This window comes from Rhinolophus hipposideros, assembly GCF_964194185.1.
Source record: "Rhinolophus hipposideros genome assembly, chromosome: 9".
Classification (NCBI taxonomy): Eukaryota; Metazoa; Chordata; class Mammalia; order Chiroptera; family Rhinolophidae; genus Rhinolophus; species Rhinolophus hipposideros.
The window spans coordinates 52939416-52955960 of NC_138055.1; the positions used below are offsets into that span (position 1 = coordinate 52939416).

A 16545-nucleotide genomic window follows, 5' to 3' on the forward strand; every position below is an offset into this window, starting at 1 on the left:
AACTGCCAAGTGGAGATGTCTTGTAGGAACTGGGGTAGGTGAGTCTGAAGCTGAGGAATGAGGTCAGGAATGGAAGCAGGAGAGTCATTAAGACTCTGAAGCACAGTTGGACAATTTTAACCAGAGAGGACACTAACCATGGAGTTAACTGAAGGCAAGAAACAGATATGGCTCAGGGAGCATGTGCAGAGAGGCGAGAGAAGGGCTTGAGGCACTTCTATGTTTGAGGGCAAGGTTTTCTGGGTGAGGGATGTGAACCAGGGAGCAGGACTGCCTGGGAGGAGGCTGGCTTGTCCAACGAGGAAGTGAAAGGCCTGAGACTCTGGGCTCGGGAAGCCAGATGGAGAGAGGGTGACAGGGAGCACAGGGCGCGTGGGTGAGGAGCCACAGGGCCCTAGGGAGTGCAGGAGGGAGTGAGGGAAGGTGGTGGGTCCTCCGAGGACAGCATGGTGACATGAGTAGAAAAGTCGGGGCCTGGAGGGAAGGGCGATCACTGCTGGGGCTGGGGTAGGACTGGGCAAAGGCAGGAAAGAAGAGGGCCAGCAAGAAGGAAATGGGTGCATAGAGAGGGGGCTGGGACCTGAGGAGGGCTGTTCCAGGCCTGGTTCTTCCAGAGTGGGGTTAAGGGCTTCTCTAGTTCTTCCTCCTGGGAGCTCCCAGTCTCTTCCTGAGCAGAGGACAGGAGAGGTCAGGCCATACAGGACACAGAGGAGCCATCTTAGCCTTGGGATTGAAGCTCTGAGGAATCTGGGGATGAGGGCCGTGAGTGGGGCAGTCAAGAAAGCTCATAGATGTTATCCTCTTACGGATTAAATGCTTTTGAGGAGACTGTCCTCAGTGCTGAAGAAGTGTGTGTATGGGGGGAAAGATGGGCAAGGGTGGGTATGAAGGGTCTCATCTCCCCTTGTTTGATGGGCAACAATGGGAATGGAGTGGTGTGGGGTCCAGACTGATACAGGGTGGTCATCTGAGGTGGCTGTTGGCTCTTCTGGAAACTGCTGCTGTGATACATGTGTGTGGTGGTGGTGGGGTGTGCGTGGGCGGGGGGAGAAGGAGGCTAAAGCCACACACACACACACACACACACACACACACACACACACACAGCCTTCCAGCAGATTCCATGGCCTCCTCTGGCTTCTTTCAGAACCAGTTAGAGGAACAGGTCTCAAACTACCCCAGACTGACAGGTATGACTTAGGTGGAAAGTGCTGGGGGCACAGTCAGCACTGCCTGACCAGGGGAGAATGGCACTATTTGGGGATAAATTCTGTGGGTATCCAGGTTGAGGACAGGCCAGAGTGACCCCAGTCCTCAGGTCGTCTCACTGGGCTGGGTTTCTCACCAGTCGGTGGACAATGGGCTCACTTCGAGAAAGCAAGACAGCATAGCACAGAAGGCAGATCCCCCGGTTTATTAGCGAAACAGAGGGCAAGGGACCAGAGAGTCAGGGTAGGCAGTCCAGGAGTGCTCGCTCCAGGGAAGGAGAGTCCCCCTCCCTAGGAGGGGCCAGAGTAGACCATGGAAGGTCCGTTCTAGGCAGCAGGCCCTTGGGGTGGAACAAGATGGGCAGAGGAGTGGCTGATGGGAGTGCCGAGTAGTGGATTCTCAGAACACGTGGGGAAAAGCTACTGAGGTGCCGCTCTTCTTAGCTGGGCGCAGGGCAGAGGCACATCTGGCAGGCAGAAGACGTTTCTCTGGCTCTCTCTAACACCTCCCTAGGCCGCAGGAACCTCCTCCACAGGTGGTGTTGAGCTGGCAGCAGGGGGCACACATTCCCGTGCTCACCGCCAGGTTCCCACTGCAGGGGGCACTGCAGACGCTGCCTATTACCGGCTGAGAGCCTGATGCGCAGAGGTCCCCACAGACGACCCCGCCCCGGGAGCTGCTGACACCTGTGAGAACAAGGGCTGGGTCAGGAGGCCTGGCTGGTGGCCACTCCTCCCAGCCACCTTCCTTTGGCCTCTGCGATCTGTCCAGCCCTCCAGGGAAGGACTTAAAGGACCCTGAGTTCTAGTTCTAAAGGTGTGGAAGGTAACCTTAGTCTGGGAGTCAGGAGCCTTGGGTTCTGGCCCTGGTTCTGTTTTGTGGCCTTGGGAAACTCCCTTCCTCTCCCTGGGCTTCCGCATCTGTACAAGTCGGGGGTCGTATTGAGTGACATCTAAGGACCCTTCCTGCAGTGACATGTTATTATTCTTTCCCCGATTCCCCCAACCCCATTCATGCGGCGAGGTTCTTCCTGCAAGCTAACCTCAGTCTCTCCTGCTGCATGACTAACCCACTCCTATTTACTGGGGGAGTTATTGGAAACATGCTTCCCAGTGTCTCTCTCTATACACTCATATCCAGGAAATTCTTATTTTCCAATCTAAAAATTTCCTTTTCAGGGCTCAAGATACTTACAGACATTCACAGCTCCAACGCCTTCGCACAGCCTGAGTGTGGGGGGGGGGAGGGAAGGTAAGAAACGGGAAGAGAAAAGAGATCAGAATGAGATCCTCAGATTTCCCCCAGGTGCTGGAATGAGTCCTCTCAGGGCTATTTCTGGCCTATATTTATGCCTTTGTGGAACTTTAAAAAGTGCCTTTCTGGCAGATGTACCAATGCCAGGGCACATTATTTGGCAAGCTGAGTATAGGCTGGATTTCAGCTCTCATTTGCCTCTCAGCTGACTATTTTTTGTGCAGTGCACAACCTAAACAACCATACCTAGCATACATATGTGTGGCTTCAGTTTTAGGAAGGGAAAGGTTCTCTTGGGCAGTGACATGAAGCCAGGGTCAAATTTGGCCAGGAACTTCAATCTAGGGCAAGATGACTTCCTAGAAACCAGAGAGGGAGTGGATCTTGGAAGAGTTGAGGATGGAAAAGTAACTTGAGGATGTTCTGAACTGAGAGGTAGGATGCCTAGGTTCTAATTCAAGCAAGGCCTTGTGCTCTTTGGGATTCTAGACAGGGGAACTGGCCTTTGTTTTTCCTCCATATGCTATGTCCAAGCTCCAGTCCTTTTAGATCTAGGATCTAAAGATCCCAGAATGTAGCTTGGGGTGAGTTCTTGGGGCTGAGATGTGGATATGGAGGAAGCAAAGTGGGTGGATCTATGCAAGTGAAATTCTTAGGGCAGCTGAGTTGGACCCTACCTCTGCTCCTCGCCCTCCAGCAGGCGCCTGTAGGTGGCGATCTCAATGTCCAGGCCCAGCTTGGAGTTCATCACCTCCTGGTACTCCTTGAGCAGGCAGGCCATGTCCTGCTTGGCCTTCTGCAGGGCGGCCTCCAGCTCGGCCAGCTTGCAGCGGGCATCGCTGACGGCCGTCTCGCCCTGCTGCTCAGCCTGGGTCACTGCGGTCTCCAGCTTGGTGTTCTGGGGACACAGAAGACAACAAGGTAGGCTGTGATCCCCAGGTCTCTGTCCATTTCCTGAGTGTGTCCAGTCTCTCCACCCAGCTGGAACACCCCAGGAACAGGCCTCTCGCCTTCGTCAGCTGGGTCTCCCCGAGTGACCACAGCCTGCAACTCTAGTCGAGCAAATGGGCTGCAGAATGAGTGGTGCGATCCAGCCTGGCTCAGCCCCCAGCCTGTGTGCTGGGCTAGGGGACAGGTGGCCCGTACCTGGCACTTGGCGTTCTCGACCTCGGCGGTCAGCCTCTGGATCATGCGGTTCAGCTCGTTGATCTCCTCCTTGGTGCGGCGCAGGGTCTCCCCGTGACGAATCACCGTGGCCTTCATCTCCTCGCACTGGGGGGAAGCACACGTGCTCCTGAGGCTCAGGACGGGACACCCCACGGATTGCGGACACCACACAGGGTCGTGCAGGTTGTACAGTGCTCAGCCTGGGCCACCATCCGTGGCAGCCCTGCCCGGACGCCTCTACCCGAGAGCGGTCTGCCCTTCTGTTCCCATCCCTAGGAATCAGGATCCCAGACAGAAGAGGCCTTTTCTAACATGAGGCTCGCATGCCTCCCACAGCCATGGTAGGAGGCAGGTGTCCGGTGCCACTCACCTTGCTGCGGTACCAGGACTCGGCCTCGGCCCGGCTGCGGCTGGCGATGTCGTCGTACTGAGCCTTGATCTCGGCCACGACGCAGTCCATGTTGAGGTCCCGGCTGTTGTCCATCTTGACGATGACCGAGGTGTCTGAGATGTGGGCCTGGAGGACACGGATCTCCTGTGGGGGCACAGGAAGAAAAACCAAGTTATTTGAGATTTTTCTTACCCCCTGAGGCTAATGCCGGTCATCTTTGGCCTATTTGAAGCCAAAGTCTCTTATTGGGAGAGAAAAATCCCTGACGAAATTGCATAACTGTCTGTCCAAATAAGAAATTTCTTTTCAAAGAAAATGCAACTACTTCTCAAATGCTTGCTTCTGGGATTGTTTACACTCATGTGAGCCTAGATGGCGTCCCTCCAGCCAGCAGGCTGCAGATGCCTCCTCAGGGGCCAGATTCTTTGTTGGGACCATGTCACATTCTCCTGGACTGAGCACATAGAGGAAGGGTATTGGCTGCCAGAGAACCTGGGCCAGAGGGCATGGAGTCGAGGCTGTGTGATGCTTCACAGGGCCTTTGCTTTGGGTTCCCAAGGCATGACCATCTGTCCTAGAGACCAGACTCTTGCCACTTACTAATTCTGTCCCTTTTGGTTTTCCATTTCTCTGCCTCCCTTCTTCCCTCTTCCCGCTTCCCTCCAACCCTCCAGCCTTGAGCCTGGCTTCCTCCATTAGCTGGCTTGTGGGGTCTGGGCAGGGGCCGGGGTGCCCGCCATGGCTGAGAGCCCCTCACCTCCTCGTACAGCCGCCGCAGGAAGTCAATCTCCTGGGTCAGGGCCTCCGCATTGGCCTCCAAGTCTGACTTGCGAAGGTAGGCACAGTCCACGTCCTGTGTGGGGTTCAAGGGGTTGTGAGGGCCGCTGTCCTCAGGATGCTGAGTTGCCACATGGCAGAGCAGAGAGCACAGGGTGGCCAGGGGTCAGGGTGGGGCCTGGCTTCTGGCACTCACCTTTTTTAGGGCCACAAACTCGTTCTCTGCTGTGGCCCGAAGTGCAACTTCTTCTTCGTACCTAAGGTGGGTGGGGAGAATAGGACCCCGTCTCAGCAGCTTTCAACTTGGCCATGAAGCAGGCATGTAAACAGCCTGACTACTGGACCATTCTCTGCTTATCCCTCTGCTTCCAAAAGAAACGGGGTAGGACCAGGAAGAAATCAGGGTGCTGGTCCAGGCCTAGTGGGATACGCTGGAGAACTAAGGTACCCGCTGTCACATCATCTCTGAATTTTTCTTTGGAGGTGGGAGGACAGAATCTGGAAAGCGTGTGTGTGTGTGTGTGTGTGTGTGTGTGTGTTTGGGGTATGGGAGGTGGCTGTTTTCTCACTCAGGTCTCTATTTATCTTCCTCTGACCGACCCCCTCCTCTTGCCCCTGGCTTTGCTATAGGTAATGTTCTTCCCTCTCTGTCACTCCCCTCCTGGGCGTGGCCAAGACAGGCCAAGCCGGCCACTTCTTCCCGTTCTGTGGGTAGGCCAGCTCAGAGCCAGAGGCAAGGGGTATGGTAGCTTGGGAAGTCCATGGCAGATAGCCTTACTGAAGGAAGCTGGCCATCCCTCAAACCAGATTCCTTTAGAGTACCTGGTGTACATTCTTTGTATCACGTGTCACACTTGGTAATTGAAGGTCTGTCTGCGACTATGCGCCCCATGCCTGCCTCCCAGCAGGCTGTAAGCCCCACGAGGACAGGGACTGTGTTTACTGGGTGCCCCTGAATCTCAAAAACACAGTCTGGTGTCTGGCTGGCACCTGGTAGGTGCTCAGAAAATGTTAGTTGAGTAAAGGAATGACCTTAAGAAGAATGTCCATGGCTTTGGGAGCTAGATTCAAAGGGCCCGGGAACATTAATATTTTTGGCGTCCTAAGAGAAGGGTCTGGTGGATGGAGAAAGGAAGAGACCATCATTTCCCTGACCTGCTGGTAGGAAGGCAAGGTGCGCTCCATCCCCCAGGGGGCCATGACCCACCCATGAGACCCACGTGTCTTGAGGAAAGACAGAGTACAGGTTCTTCCCTCTCCTCAGACAAAGACCCAGCCACAGACCCGGACACTCCCCTGTGCTGAGAGCTTCTTTCAAGCCCTTTTCTGAGCCGACCCTTCCTGCACTCACTTCTTCTTGTAGCCCTCCATCACCTCCTGCACGTGGTTGAGCTCCGAGGCCAGCCTCCCGCTGTCAGCCTCCGCACACTCGGCCTCCCGCCTCAGCGTCTCGATGTAGCCCTCAAACAGCGGCTCCAGGTTGCTCTCACAGCACTTGCGGTTTTGGTAGAACTGCCACTTGGTCTCCAGCAGCTTGTTCTGCTGCTCCAGGAAGCGCACCTGCCACACAGAGGTAGAGCTTGAGAATCTTTTCTTGCAGGATTAGAGGGCAAGAGGGGGTCCTAGCACCAGGACCTGCGGGACCCCAACTTTCTGACCCAGAGCCATCCCTGGTGGGGGTGTTTCATCTTTATCAAAACCACATTGGGGTTTAACCAGCTCACCATTTGGAAGTCCTTCCTGTGAGCTAACTTTAATCTTTTTAAGGCAATTTACTTAGTGTTCTGGAAAGCACTGAACCATGCTAAGTTCAGACTTTGCTGTCACTTGTTAATAACGTGTCCTTGGGCACAGCACTTAACCCTTGTGCAGAGTGATCACCGCACTCTGAAGGTGTAATGAGTCCTGGTACCTAAAGGTACCCGCACCAAGTCAGCTGTGATCGTCAGCGTTAAATGAACAGGTCGACCTTTTTAGAAAGGCAAACTGTGAAAGTTGAAAGATAAAGTATGTGCCAATTACTGAACCCCTACAACAACAATGCAATTAGAATAATAGTCACCTGGGATATTAGTGCAGGAATGCTCTGTGCTCCAACCCCCTCATTTTATAGACAAGGGATCGAAGGCCCAGGGCAGTTACCTGACAGACTGAGATCTCACAATGGCAGAGGAAGAACTCAAACCCTCATCTGCTGCCCTGTGGTGGGGAGCTTCTCTCATTATAGTAATTTGACTATTGGGCCCAAGGAAAATTTCCCATCCATCTCCTTGGCCCACTACCTCATTCAGATTCTATCGTCTAACTGCCACACCGTTGGTCTTTCCTTATGCCGTCTTTGGTCTCTCTTGCTGTTAGGAGTTCCAGATTTGTTTTTGGTCCTTCCTGGTGGCTGTCTCTCTAGCATAATTTCTCTCAAGGTTGGCTCTGGAGTGCTCTCCTTGGCTCCAGAGCTGCTGCTTCTTTGGAACCTTCTCCCCTGACCCCTTATACCACTGCCACATGGTGGTTGTCTGGATTCAGTGGAGAAGACAGCTGCAGACGTGAGTGGACACCGACATATGCAGATGGTTTCAGCCGCGCCTAGGCCACAAACTGCCTGCCTCCCCATAGGGCTTGGGAGCGTGGGGACTGAGTCTATAGCTCATTCCTGGATCCTGAGCCCCAGGCACAGTGGCTTGGACAAACCACTCTGACCCCACTCAGCGGCTAAGTAACCACTGGTATGGAAACAGCTCTGTGTAATGCATGAGATTCCCTGCACGCAGTCTTCCAGTATTGCACTCACTAGCCCTGCCCGGGACATAGGGAGCATGTCCTTGCCATGTAAGCAGCAATTTGGCTTCAAATGCATTGAGCATCCACATGGCAGCCCTTTGCTCACAGGATATTATCACTCAGCCCTACAGGTTCTGCCCCTAATTCTGCTTATGTTTTCAGTTTGTCTCCCACATTGGACTGGCTGCTCTTGATCTTGTTCTTGTTTTTCTGTCTGTGACCTAGAGGTATAACTGCCTCTCCCTTTGTACTAGGAGCTTCTATGGGTAAATGCCTGCCTCTGAATCCCCCCTCAGCACCGAGCCTGAATCCTGAGCATGGGTGGGGTTCAGGAAGGGTGTGATCAAGGACACCCACCTTGTCGATGAAGGCCGCGAACCTGCTGTTGAGGCACTTGATCTGCTCCTTCTCCTCATGCTTCACGCACTGCGCGTTGGGGTCGATCTCCAGGTTGAGGGGCGTGAGCAGGCTCTCGTTGACAGACACGGTGGTGATGCTGGGCGGGCTGGGTCCGCACACGCCGCCCGAGCGGTATCCGAAGCTGCGGCCACAGGAGCCGGAGCGGAAGGCCCCACAGACACTCTGGCTGCCAAATTCCCCCGTGAGGCCGCGGTAGCAGGAGATGCCACGGTAGGGGGCGGCGGTGACGCAGCAGCGGCCGGGCCGGGGCCCGCAGGCCGAGGCACAGCTGAAGTTCCTGGGGCCAAATCCACAGCCCACGGAGCTGAAGCCACAGGTCATGCTGGAGATGGGGAGGTATCTGAACAGTGGAGAAACTGGCAGAGGATAGAGCCAAAGGCCTGTGCTCCCTGAGCTGTGGCAAGCCTTTTTATGCACCAGGGACAGCTGGCATTAAAAGGGACAGCAAAGAGACAATAGCTGCATTTTATTGGCTTGGCATAACCCTGGCCTCTTAAGAGCCAACCCCGCTTGCCTCTTCAGTGTAGCTGTGTCAACAATCCCTGGCTACAGGCTTATTTTATCTTCAAAGACCTTTACAAGCTTCCTCATGGCCTCTCCCCGCCCATTGCTACTGGAAGTGGACAAGGGAGAGGGGCTCCCAGAAGCATCAATTGGACTCCACGCTCCAGTGCAGGGAATGGGTGCAGTGACCTGGGGTGGAGCCTGCTCTCGGAATCCTTTTCTGGAAGGGGCACCGCTGGGCTATGGGCCTTGGCCCTATGACCTCGCCTTGAGTAGAGTGGCTGGCCTGTCCCAAGAAGGGGCTTTGTCTCAAATGTCCTCTTGTTCTAGGCTTCTTTGCCTCCATCTCTCTCACTAAAAGCATGTCCCTTTCTTCATTGTTAATATGAGCCTCTCCTAACCTGTTCCTACTCAGAGCCCAATCAGGGACGAGGGTGGCAGTAGAAATTTGAGAAGGAGTATGGTTCATGCACTTTGGTTATTTTTAGGAAGACAGAGGCCATGGGACACCAACTGGGAAGTAGGGAAACTGAATCAGAGAATTCAAGAAAGAACCAGGGCCTTTCTTCAGAGCTCTGGGCATTGTTGGTGGGATAGGTTCAGGCGTGGGAGTATGGAATCCCACAGAGCTACAGGGGTTAATCAGTGACGGCTTCTTAGAGGTGGGTTTCAGGGGGTCTGGGGTGGGTGGAGATAGGGTTGGGAGGAGACAAGAAAGGAGTCCAGCACTGATTTGGAGACTATACCATGTAATCATTCATTCTCTCATTCAGTAAATTCTTACCGAGTGCAAATGATGCACTAGACGCTTGCTGCGTCTGGGAATCCAGCAAAGACCTGAGGTGTTTGGAGGTAGGAGGGGGTGCCATGCACATGAAATGCCAACATTTGGCCAGTGCGGAAGGGGAGAAGCCACAGGTGGAGGGAAGGCCCTGTGATGCCCGGGCTGAGTTGGGGTCTGATGTGGGAATGTGGGAGTCCTTTGGGTTCCCAGCAGGGAAGTTGAGCAATGAATACTGGTATGTACACACTCATCAGGAAGGGAGACGGGGGGGTGCAAGTCACCAGGGTCCTAAAATGGCATCACTTACTCCTCTCAGAGGACCCACAGGGTGAGAGGATATGGGGGCTCCCGGGGCTGTCCTTCAGGCAAGCTCCCTTCATTTGCTCCTTTATCACTTTGAGTTAGGACTGGTGCTGGCTTTGATGGGTGGACAGAGGGACCAAGCCAGAATGTTCTCCTGACCTGAGGATCTGAGCCCATAAATCCTTCCAAGCACACGTCTCTTGACCGCCTTTGTACCTGAGGTTGACGCCCCTGATGGACCTGTTTCCTGACCAGCCACGACCAAATGCTGACCCAGTCTGGGCTAAAAATAGCCCTCCACGCATCCTCCCAGGGCTTCACTAGGGCCTCCCTACTCCACGTCAGGGTGGCTGGCCAGTGAAACCTCAGAGTGCGAGAGGGCCTATCTTTTCTGGGAGGGCAGGTGACGGCACTATGGAAATCTGTTAGGGAGCTGGACAGCATCTGCATGGTTCCTAACAAAAGGGTACTCCAACTCCTCCTCTTGGGCCTTGTGGATAGATTTCCACAGACTCTTGTGACTGGGCTGGGAACTGTGGGTGTGGGTGGTGGGACAGTGTGAGAGATACACAAGGAAGCAAAGCCTGGGGGCTGATTTCAGCTGACTAGCTGGTGGGGTTTTTGGAGCACTTCTGTGGGAGGTGTGGCTGGTGGGTACTTTCACGCTAAGCTTTTTCTGGGTCAAACATCTGCCAGACATTTAAGAAAGTACCAGATATTTCTCTCCTCTTGTCTCAATCCACACCGGAACTTGTGAGCACCTGGAAGATTCTCAATCAATGTCCAGTGACCATCTGAGATTTATTTCTTTGTAATGTGCTGAGGGATACAAGGTGGTGAATCCTTCGTAAAACATCTCTCTATCACAGTGCTGGCCATGGCTCCTCCGTCCTCTGACCCTGCTTACTTCTCAACCCAGTGGGTTCAGTTTTGTGTTGGACCCCTCATGGAGGTTCTCTGTGTAGACACACCCACCTCCTTGGTTCCAGGGAGCCATGAGTGTGCTCAGGCCCCTGTCCTCGTTGGAAATGATGAAAGCATGGACTCTGGAGACAAAAAGGCATGGTTTGAAGCCCAGCTCTGCCACTTACTAGCTTTGGGACCTGGGGCAACTGAAGTTTCTCTAATTTGCTTATCTGTGAAATATGAATGGCAACCCATGCCATGCTGGGCTGTTGGGAGGATTGATTGAGTGAGTGCCTAGTGGTGGGAGGTGCCACCTCCACCCCTCCCCCTACAAACAAGGTGACTGGTTTCGGTCACGTGCAGCCAGCAGGGCCTTGCAAAGGGATAGTGTGCACCGGCAGTGAGGTGCCATACTTGCGAGAGCACAAAACAGCCCAACAACTTTTACAAGGCGATCATTGCCACCTCAAAAAGCCGTAATTAAAGTACCTATTTGTAAATGGCCCAGAACAAAGAAAATTACAGACCAGGTAGCCCCTTGAAAACAGACTTAGACAGGAAGCTGACAAAGAGATAGCAGCATTCCAGCCCAACAGGCTGCTTCTTTCCACCTGAGCAACTGGCTGAGATGGGTTCCTGCCCTCATCATGGGCTATAAAGGCTCTGGCCGAGTCCCAGGCTGGTGGGACCTCTCCAACCTTCCCATCTCTAGTTCTGCCTTCCGGTCTTGAACTCACAACACACTGAAGCCTTACATACTGGGGTACTTACAGACAACACAGTGTTGGGTTAAATATGTCAAAGCCACACCATTTATGTAAATAAAACGTACACATCCTGAAAGCACTGCTACTTACTGCACAGGAAGGAGCACACATTTGGGATGATGTCACGTGTTACAGCAGCTGCCTTTGGTGAGGAGAGACAGAGGAATGACAGGAAATGAAGGAAACAGATGAATGAAACAGAGAGGGGGCTTCTGTGGGCTGATGAAGACACTGCCAAGAACTTGAGACTGATGGACTCAGCTTTCTGCTTAGGAGGCCCAAAGGCAAAAGCAAACATAAAACAAAGAAAGTGGGAAGGACTAGGAGATGAGCTAGAGGGCTTCATCGGGGGCCAGCCTGAGGACTGGCTGAGGACCCTTCAGATGTTTTCTGTTGAGCCTCTGGTGCCTGGGTGGATGTGTCTTGGAAGCAGACTTTTAGGGAGATAAACAAAGCTGTCAAGGCATAGGATGGACTGGAGGAGGGAAGCCTGGTACACAGATCTGATAGGAGGTTACGAAGTGGGGCTGGTGGTTGTGGGCCTTCCAGGAAGGGTACACCATGGGTTGCTGAGCACATGGAGGGAAGCTGCTGGGAGAGTGAACAATCCAGGCAGGGAAGAACCAAGAAAGGCACACTTTGTGTTGATCAACCTGGGAAGGCTTCCTGGAGGAAGAGGGCTTTCCCCCAGATAACATTGGGTACTTTCTGCAGCCAGGCTAGGGTGCCCTCTAGTGGGAGCAGCGTGGCAGTCCTGGTAGTCCAGGAGTGTCTCTGCAGAAGAGTGGTGACTCATACAGCCCCATGGACTTCTCTGAGCCACAGAGCTTAAGGTTTCGATCTGTGAAATGGGTTGCACATCATGCAGGTGTGATGCAATGGGTTGAGCTCCTGGAAGAAGACAGGAAATGGGTAATTATAAGTGTTTTGGAGCCAAGTTTTTTTCCTGTCTGTCTTCTGAAATTCCTCCTTCTCTGGCAAGCCTTCTGAGCTATTGGAGGTGGAGAACTCTGGAAGGCACTGTGTCCCACGACACCCTCCAGGCAGCTAGCTGCCTCCCTGTCTCATGGACCAGGTTGGACAGTCCTGGAAGTGCCCCTTAAGTACAGGCCCAAAGCTGAGTCCTCTGTCACCTCAGCCCGCTGGTTGTCATCCATCTCTTTGGACACCCCTGGCATCAGTCCTGTCCTGCAGCAGATGCTTCCTCAGGGGCCAGACTGCTGGAAGTTCAACCCCAAACTTCTGTGTGGATAGAAATATTTCTAAAGTCTACTACCGATGCTCCTACTGCAGTAAAGTGCATCAGGGTCACAGGGACCACAGTGTAGCTCAGAGAGAGGGTAAGTGGCTGTCGTCATGCCCCATGGCCAGCTCAAGGCTGAGATGGGCCCAGAAGCCCACGCTCCTTGCTGCCAGGTCAGCCCTCTCTCCTTGATGTGTCGCCACCTCATTTTTACGTCAGCAGCAGAACAGTGACTGTTGCCTTGGCGCAGCACTTCACTGAGTGTGACATTTCACATCCATGTGTAATGTGACCTGCACGATGGCCTAAGTTTGCGCTGTACACCAAAGAGAATGTGACGAGTGGGGTAATTTGTACCTGCACCGAAGGACCCCATTATCTGTGCTATTTTCTAGTACCCATAGGCTTGAAATGCCTGTGGGCATCTCAAGGAGGAAATAACAGCAAAAGTGACCATTTGTTGCACGTGCAGAATGTGCCACTCACTGTGCTAAGTACATTGCATGACTGTCTCATTTAATTTCCTCAACGAGCTCAGGCAGGGATGTGATCAGTGTGTCTTGATGCAGGGCCAGGTGGTGGCCGTATTGCTCAGGGAAGGGCCGTTAACTTGCTCTTTGCCACTCCGTCATCTGTTTTCCTTATTCCTGATGTAAAACTACATCGTGCATGGCAGGATGGCCTTAAGTTTGACCGGAAGCAGCATTCACTCAGACATCCAGCTGCTGTGTTGGAAAGCTTTTCTCAGAGGTGTTAAGTGCCATCCTCCTCCTTATGACTTAATGGGGGATGTGTTGAGTGCTTGCCGTTAAACAGGGAGCTGAGGACTCCTAATCTCTGCCTGGCTCCCTTGCTCGTACCAGCCTGCCCTGAACAGTGAGCCAGAGTGGCGTGGGGCTTAGGAGGCTGGTCTTGGGTCCAAGGCAGACCTGGCTTGTCTGTGACCTGCTGTTCCACCTTCACCATCCCATTTCGCTGAGCCTCAGTGGCCTCTCGAGTGACAACATTACATTTTCTGGCACTGTCACTAGTGATGGTCACCAGATAGTTCTAGGCTCTCCCATTCTGGGCAGGTGGCAGGATGATAGCCCTCCCGACCTCTCTGTCCCTCTGCTTCAGCAACTGGAGCTGTCCCAGGTAGGGGTTACTCCATCAGTCCTCAGGCTACTGTGGTGGACGTTTAGATGAGTCAGGAGTAAAACGCTGTCATTTTCAGCATGAGATTTTTGGGCTGTTTGTTGCCACCAAAAAGCGTAGCCCATCTTGGCTGACACCTCTCTCTGTGGGGGTGTTGGGAAGGTTAACACAGCTGATACAGAGAAAGCACTGAGCACATTCTGTCCATTGCGAACACTCAATACTAGGTGGTGTTTTCTCTTTTTTCCATCTTATTGTCCCACGGACATATCCACGTGGAGCTCAGGCCCCCACCCACCAAGGCCAAACCTACATTTCCTCCTGCTCCCCCTGCAGTGAGACTGGTACCACCTTGCAGTCTCTCGTATAAGCGCCAACCCGAGAATCATCATCTTGACTCCTTTCCTCTCCGCCCACATCCAATAAATTGACAAATCCTTCCCATACTTCATAGTTCTTTCCATTTCTTCGCCATTTCCTCCAACATCGTCGTAGGTCAGGCCCACGTTACTTTGCATTTCATTTCATGCAGTAGCTCACTCACTGGATTTTCTGCCCTGTTTCATGTTCCCATCATCTGTTCTTCACCCAAATAGGGCAGATATGATCAGATCATTATTTAGTTGATCTGATCAGACATCCAGTCACCTTTCTCCCACGCATTCATCATTCATCACCATCCATCCCACTCCACCCATACCTGTATGTGACTATCAGAGGAAAATTCTCCACAGCTGACAGGACAAAGTCTAAACTCCTGGGAGTAGCACACAGGTCTTCATGTCTCAGCCCTGTCGATGTTTCCGACCTCACTTCTTGGCACTCCACAGGTAACCCCACACTCCAGTCATTGTCAACTAGCTACACGTCCTTGAATAGGCCATCGTTGCTCATGCCTCTCTTCCTCTGTGCACACTATCCCCTGGGTTTGGAAGCTCAAGACTGGGTTCAGGGCGCATTTCCTTTTAACAGAGCCAGGTAGCTCTGCTCATGTGTATTATCACACTGTGCTGTAGATGTTTGATTTTCCATTGTGACCAGTAGGCTGTGAGCCTCCTGAAGGCAGGGACTGCCTCTTGCCCATCTTGGTGTCTCCAGCATCCAGCACAACGCATGACCCCCAGACACTTGCTAAGTCACTGTGGAATGGATGGATGGGTACATGGGGCCAGGCCAAGGACTCACGGACGAGGGAGGGAGGACGGGTACTCAGTGGCCACCATGCTTCCCTAAGACACAGAGCACCAGCTTGCGTGGCCACGATACCGTTCCAGACACACTCAGGTGCTTGGGAAAGGCTTGCTGCCAAAGACAAATGCCTGGCAAGGCTGCCTGGTGGGTATGAACAGGGCTCACTCGCAGCTGTGTTCTCTGTTGACAGGGTCTCCCATACTCCAGCCCTGGTGGTTTTCTGGCTGAAGAATCTGGCCAGGAATCGCCAACTTTCCTTCAGGAGCTGAGCACAGCAGAAGATGCAAGCTGATATCCTCCCTTCTGGGTTTTCATTTTGGGGGGATACCCTCATAATATTGGTGATGTCAGTAAGAAATCCAAGAACTCACTTGGAAAAGCAGAGGCTGTAAGGTGAGAGCTGGAGGTCAAGGCCGTTACAATGAGGCTGTATCTCAACGCTTTGAAGGCCTGGGGTTCAGATAGCGTGCATGCCAGGGGGACTCAAAGACCTTATAGAAATGACAGGGCACCATTGTCAGAAATCTTCGTACTTGGAGAACAAAAGGGGGTTCTGAGGTTGGAGAGATGGTGATCTCCTGATTGTCACAACTGGGAACAGGGCACTTTTGAGAATGACAACATGGCTCTATGGAGCAGGTCAATTATTAGAGCCTGGCCATCCCACCTGGTATCAGGACTGTGTGTAGACAGAAACATGTAACATAAGAGGTAACTAAACAGATTCGACGATTATGGCAAGAAACTGACACCTGGATAATTTATCTGCAGATCAGTGTTGATCCTAATACTTGCTGGCCACTCTCCAGGTCTCCCTGACCCCCTTCCAGGCCCCACCCCCACCCAATTAATTCACTTTCACCAGAGAGCCTTCCAAGAATGATGGTGTTCTTCTGCACAGAAATTTGCACACTGGGCTGCACCAAAACAAAACAAAACTGTTCTTACGCAGTCACACCTTCCCGCCAGGCTTTGCCATGTCTGAGCTGGCAGAGTGACTACACCAAGACTCCTAGAAAAGGAGATTAAAAGAGGTTTTATAGACCCATGTGTGGTGCTGAGAATTGATGAAGTGATATGTGTCTATGTATGTATGTATGTGTCTATTTATGTATCTGCCATCATTTATGTATCTATGCATTTGTCTGTCTAGCTATCCATCCATCCATCCATCCGTCCATCCGTCCGTCCATCCATCCATCCATCCATCCATCCATCCATCCATCCATCCATCCATCCACCCACCCATCCATCCACCTATCTATCAATCATCAATCATCTACTTAGTGTACCTAACGTGGGCCCAGTGGAATGATGGACTCTAAAGGATTCCCAACAAAAAGGAGCCCTCATGGCTTCCCTAGGAAATACTGATGATCATTGGGCCCAACCCTTGCAGGTACCACAGAGAACACTGAGAACGAGCGAGGGTAGGTGCCTTGTACCAGGTTGTAGAGTCAGCAAGTCAGGACAGCGTTTGGGCACAGCATTAATCTCAGCATTTTCCTCACTACACCACGGTTTTACTTTGTTGTGGAGACAAGTTCAACCCATGAGAAAGTGTGGAAGCCTCCTTAACTCCTCTCCTTCTCTCATATCCCAAATCCGATCAGTCAAGAAATCTAGTTGGCCCTTTCTTTTCAATTCCACCCAAAGTTGGATGGCCACTTCTCACACTGTCCAGGGCGGCCTTCCCGGCTGGCATGAGCTTCCG

At 52.7% G+C, this 16545-nt stretch overlaps 1 protein-coding gene across 1 annotated transcript; it reads right to left on the reverse strand.

Moving 5' to 3' along the window:
- Positions 1-1707: 1707 nt before the first annotated feature.
- On the reverse strand, positions 1708-8317 carry LOC308502489 (keratin, type II microfibrillar, component 7C; the record flags this gene model as incomplete). Its single annotated transcript, XM_081060341.1, has 9 exons — positions 1708-1895; positions 2404-2435; positions 3141-3361; positions 3610-3735; positions 4001-4165; positions 4779-4874; positions 4995-5055; positions 6150-6358; positions 7934-8317. The coding sequence occupies 9 exons, from the start codon at positions 8315-8317 to the stop codon at positions 1708-1710; spliced, it is 1482 nt and encodes a 493-aa protein (XP_080916467.1).
- Positions 8318-16545: the final 8228 nt, after the last annotated feature.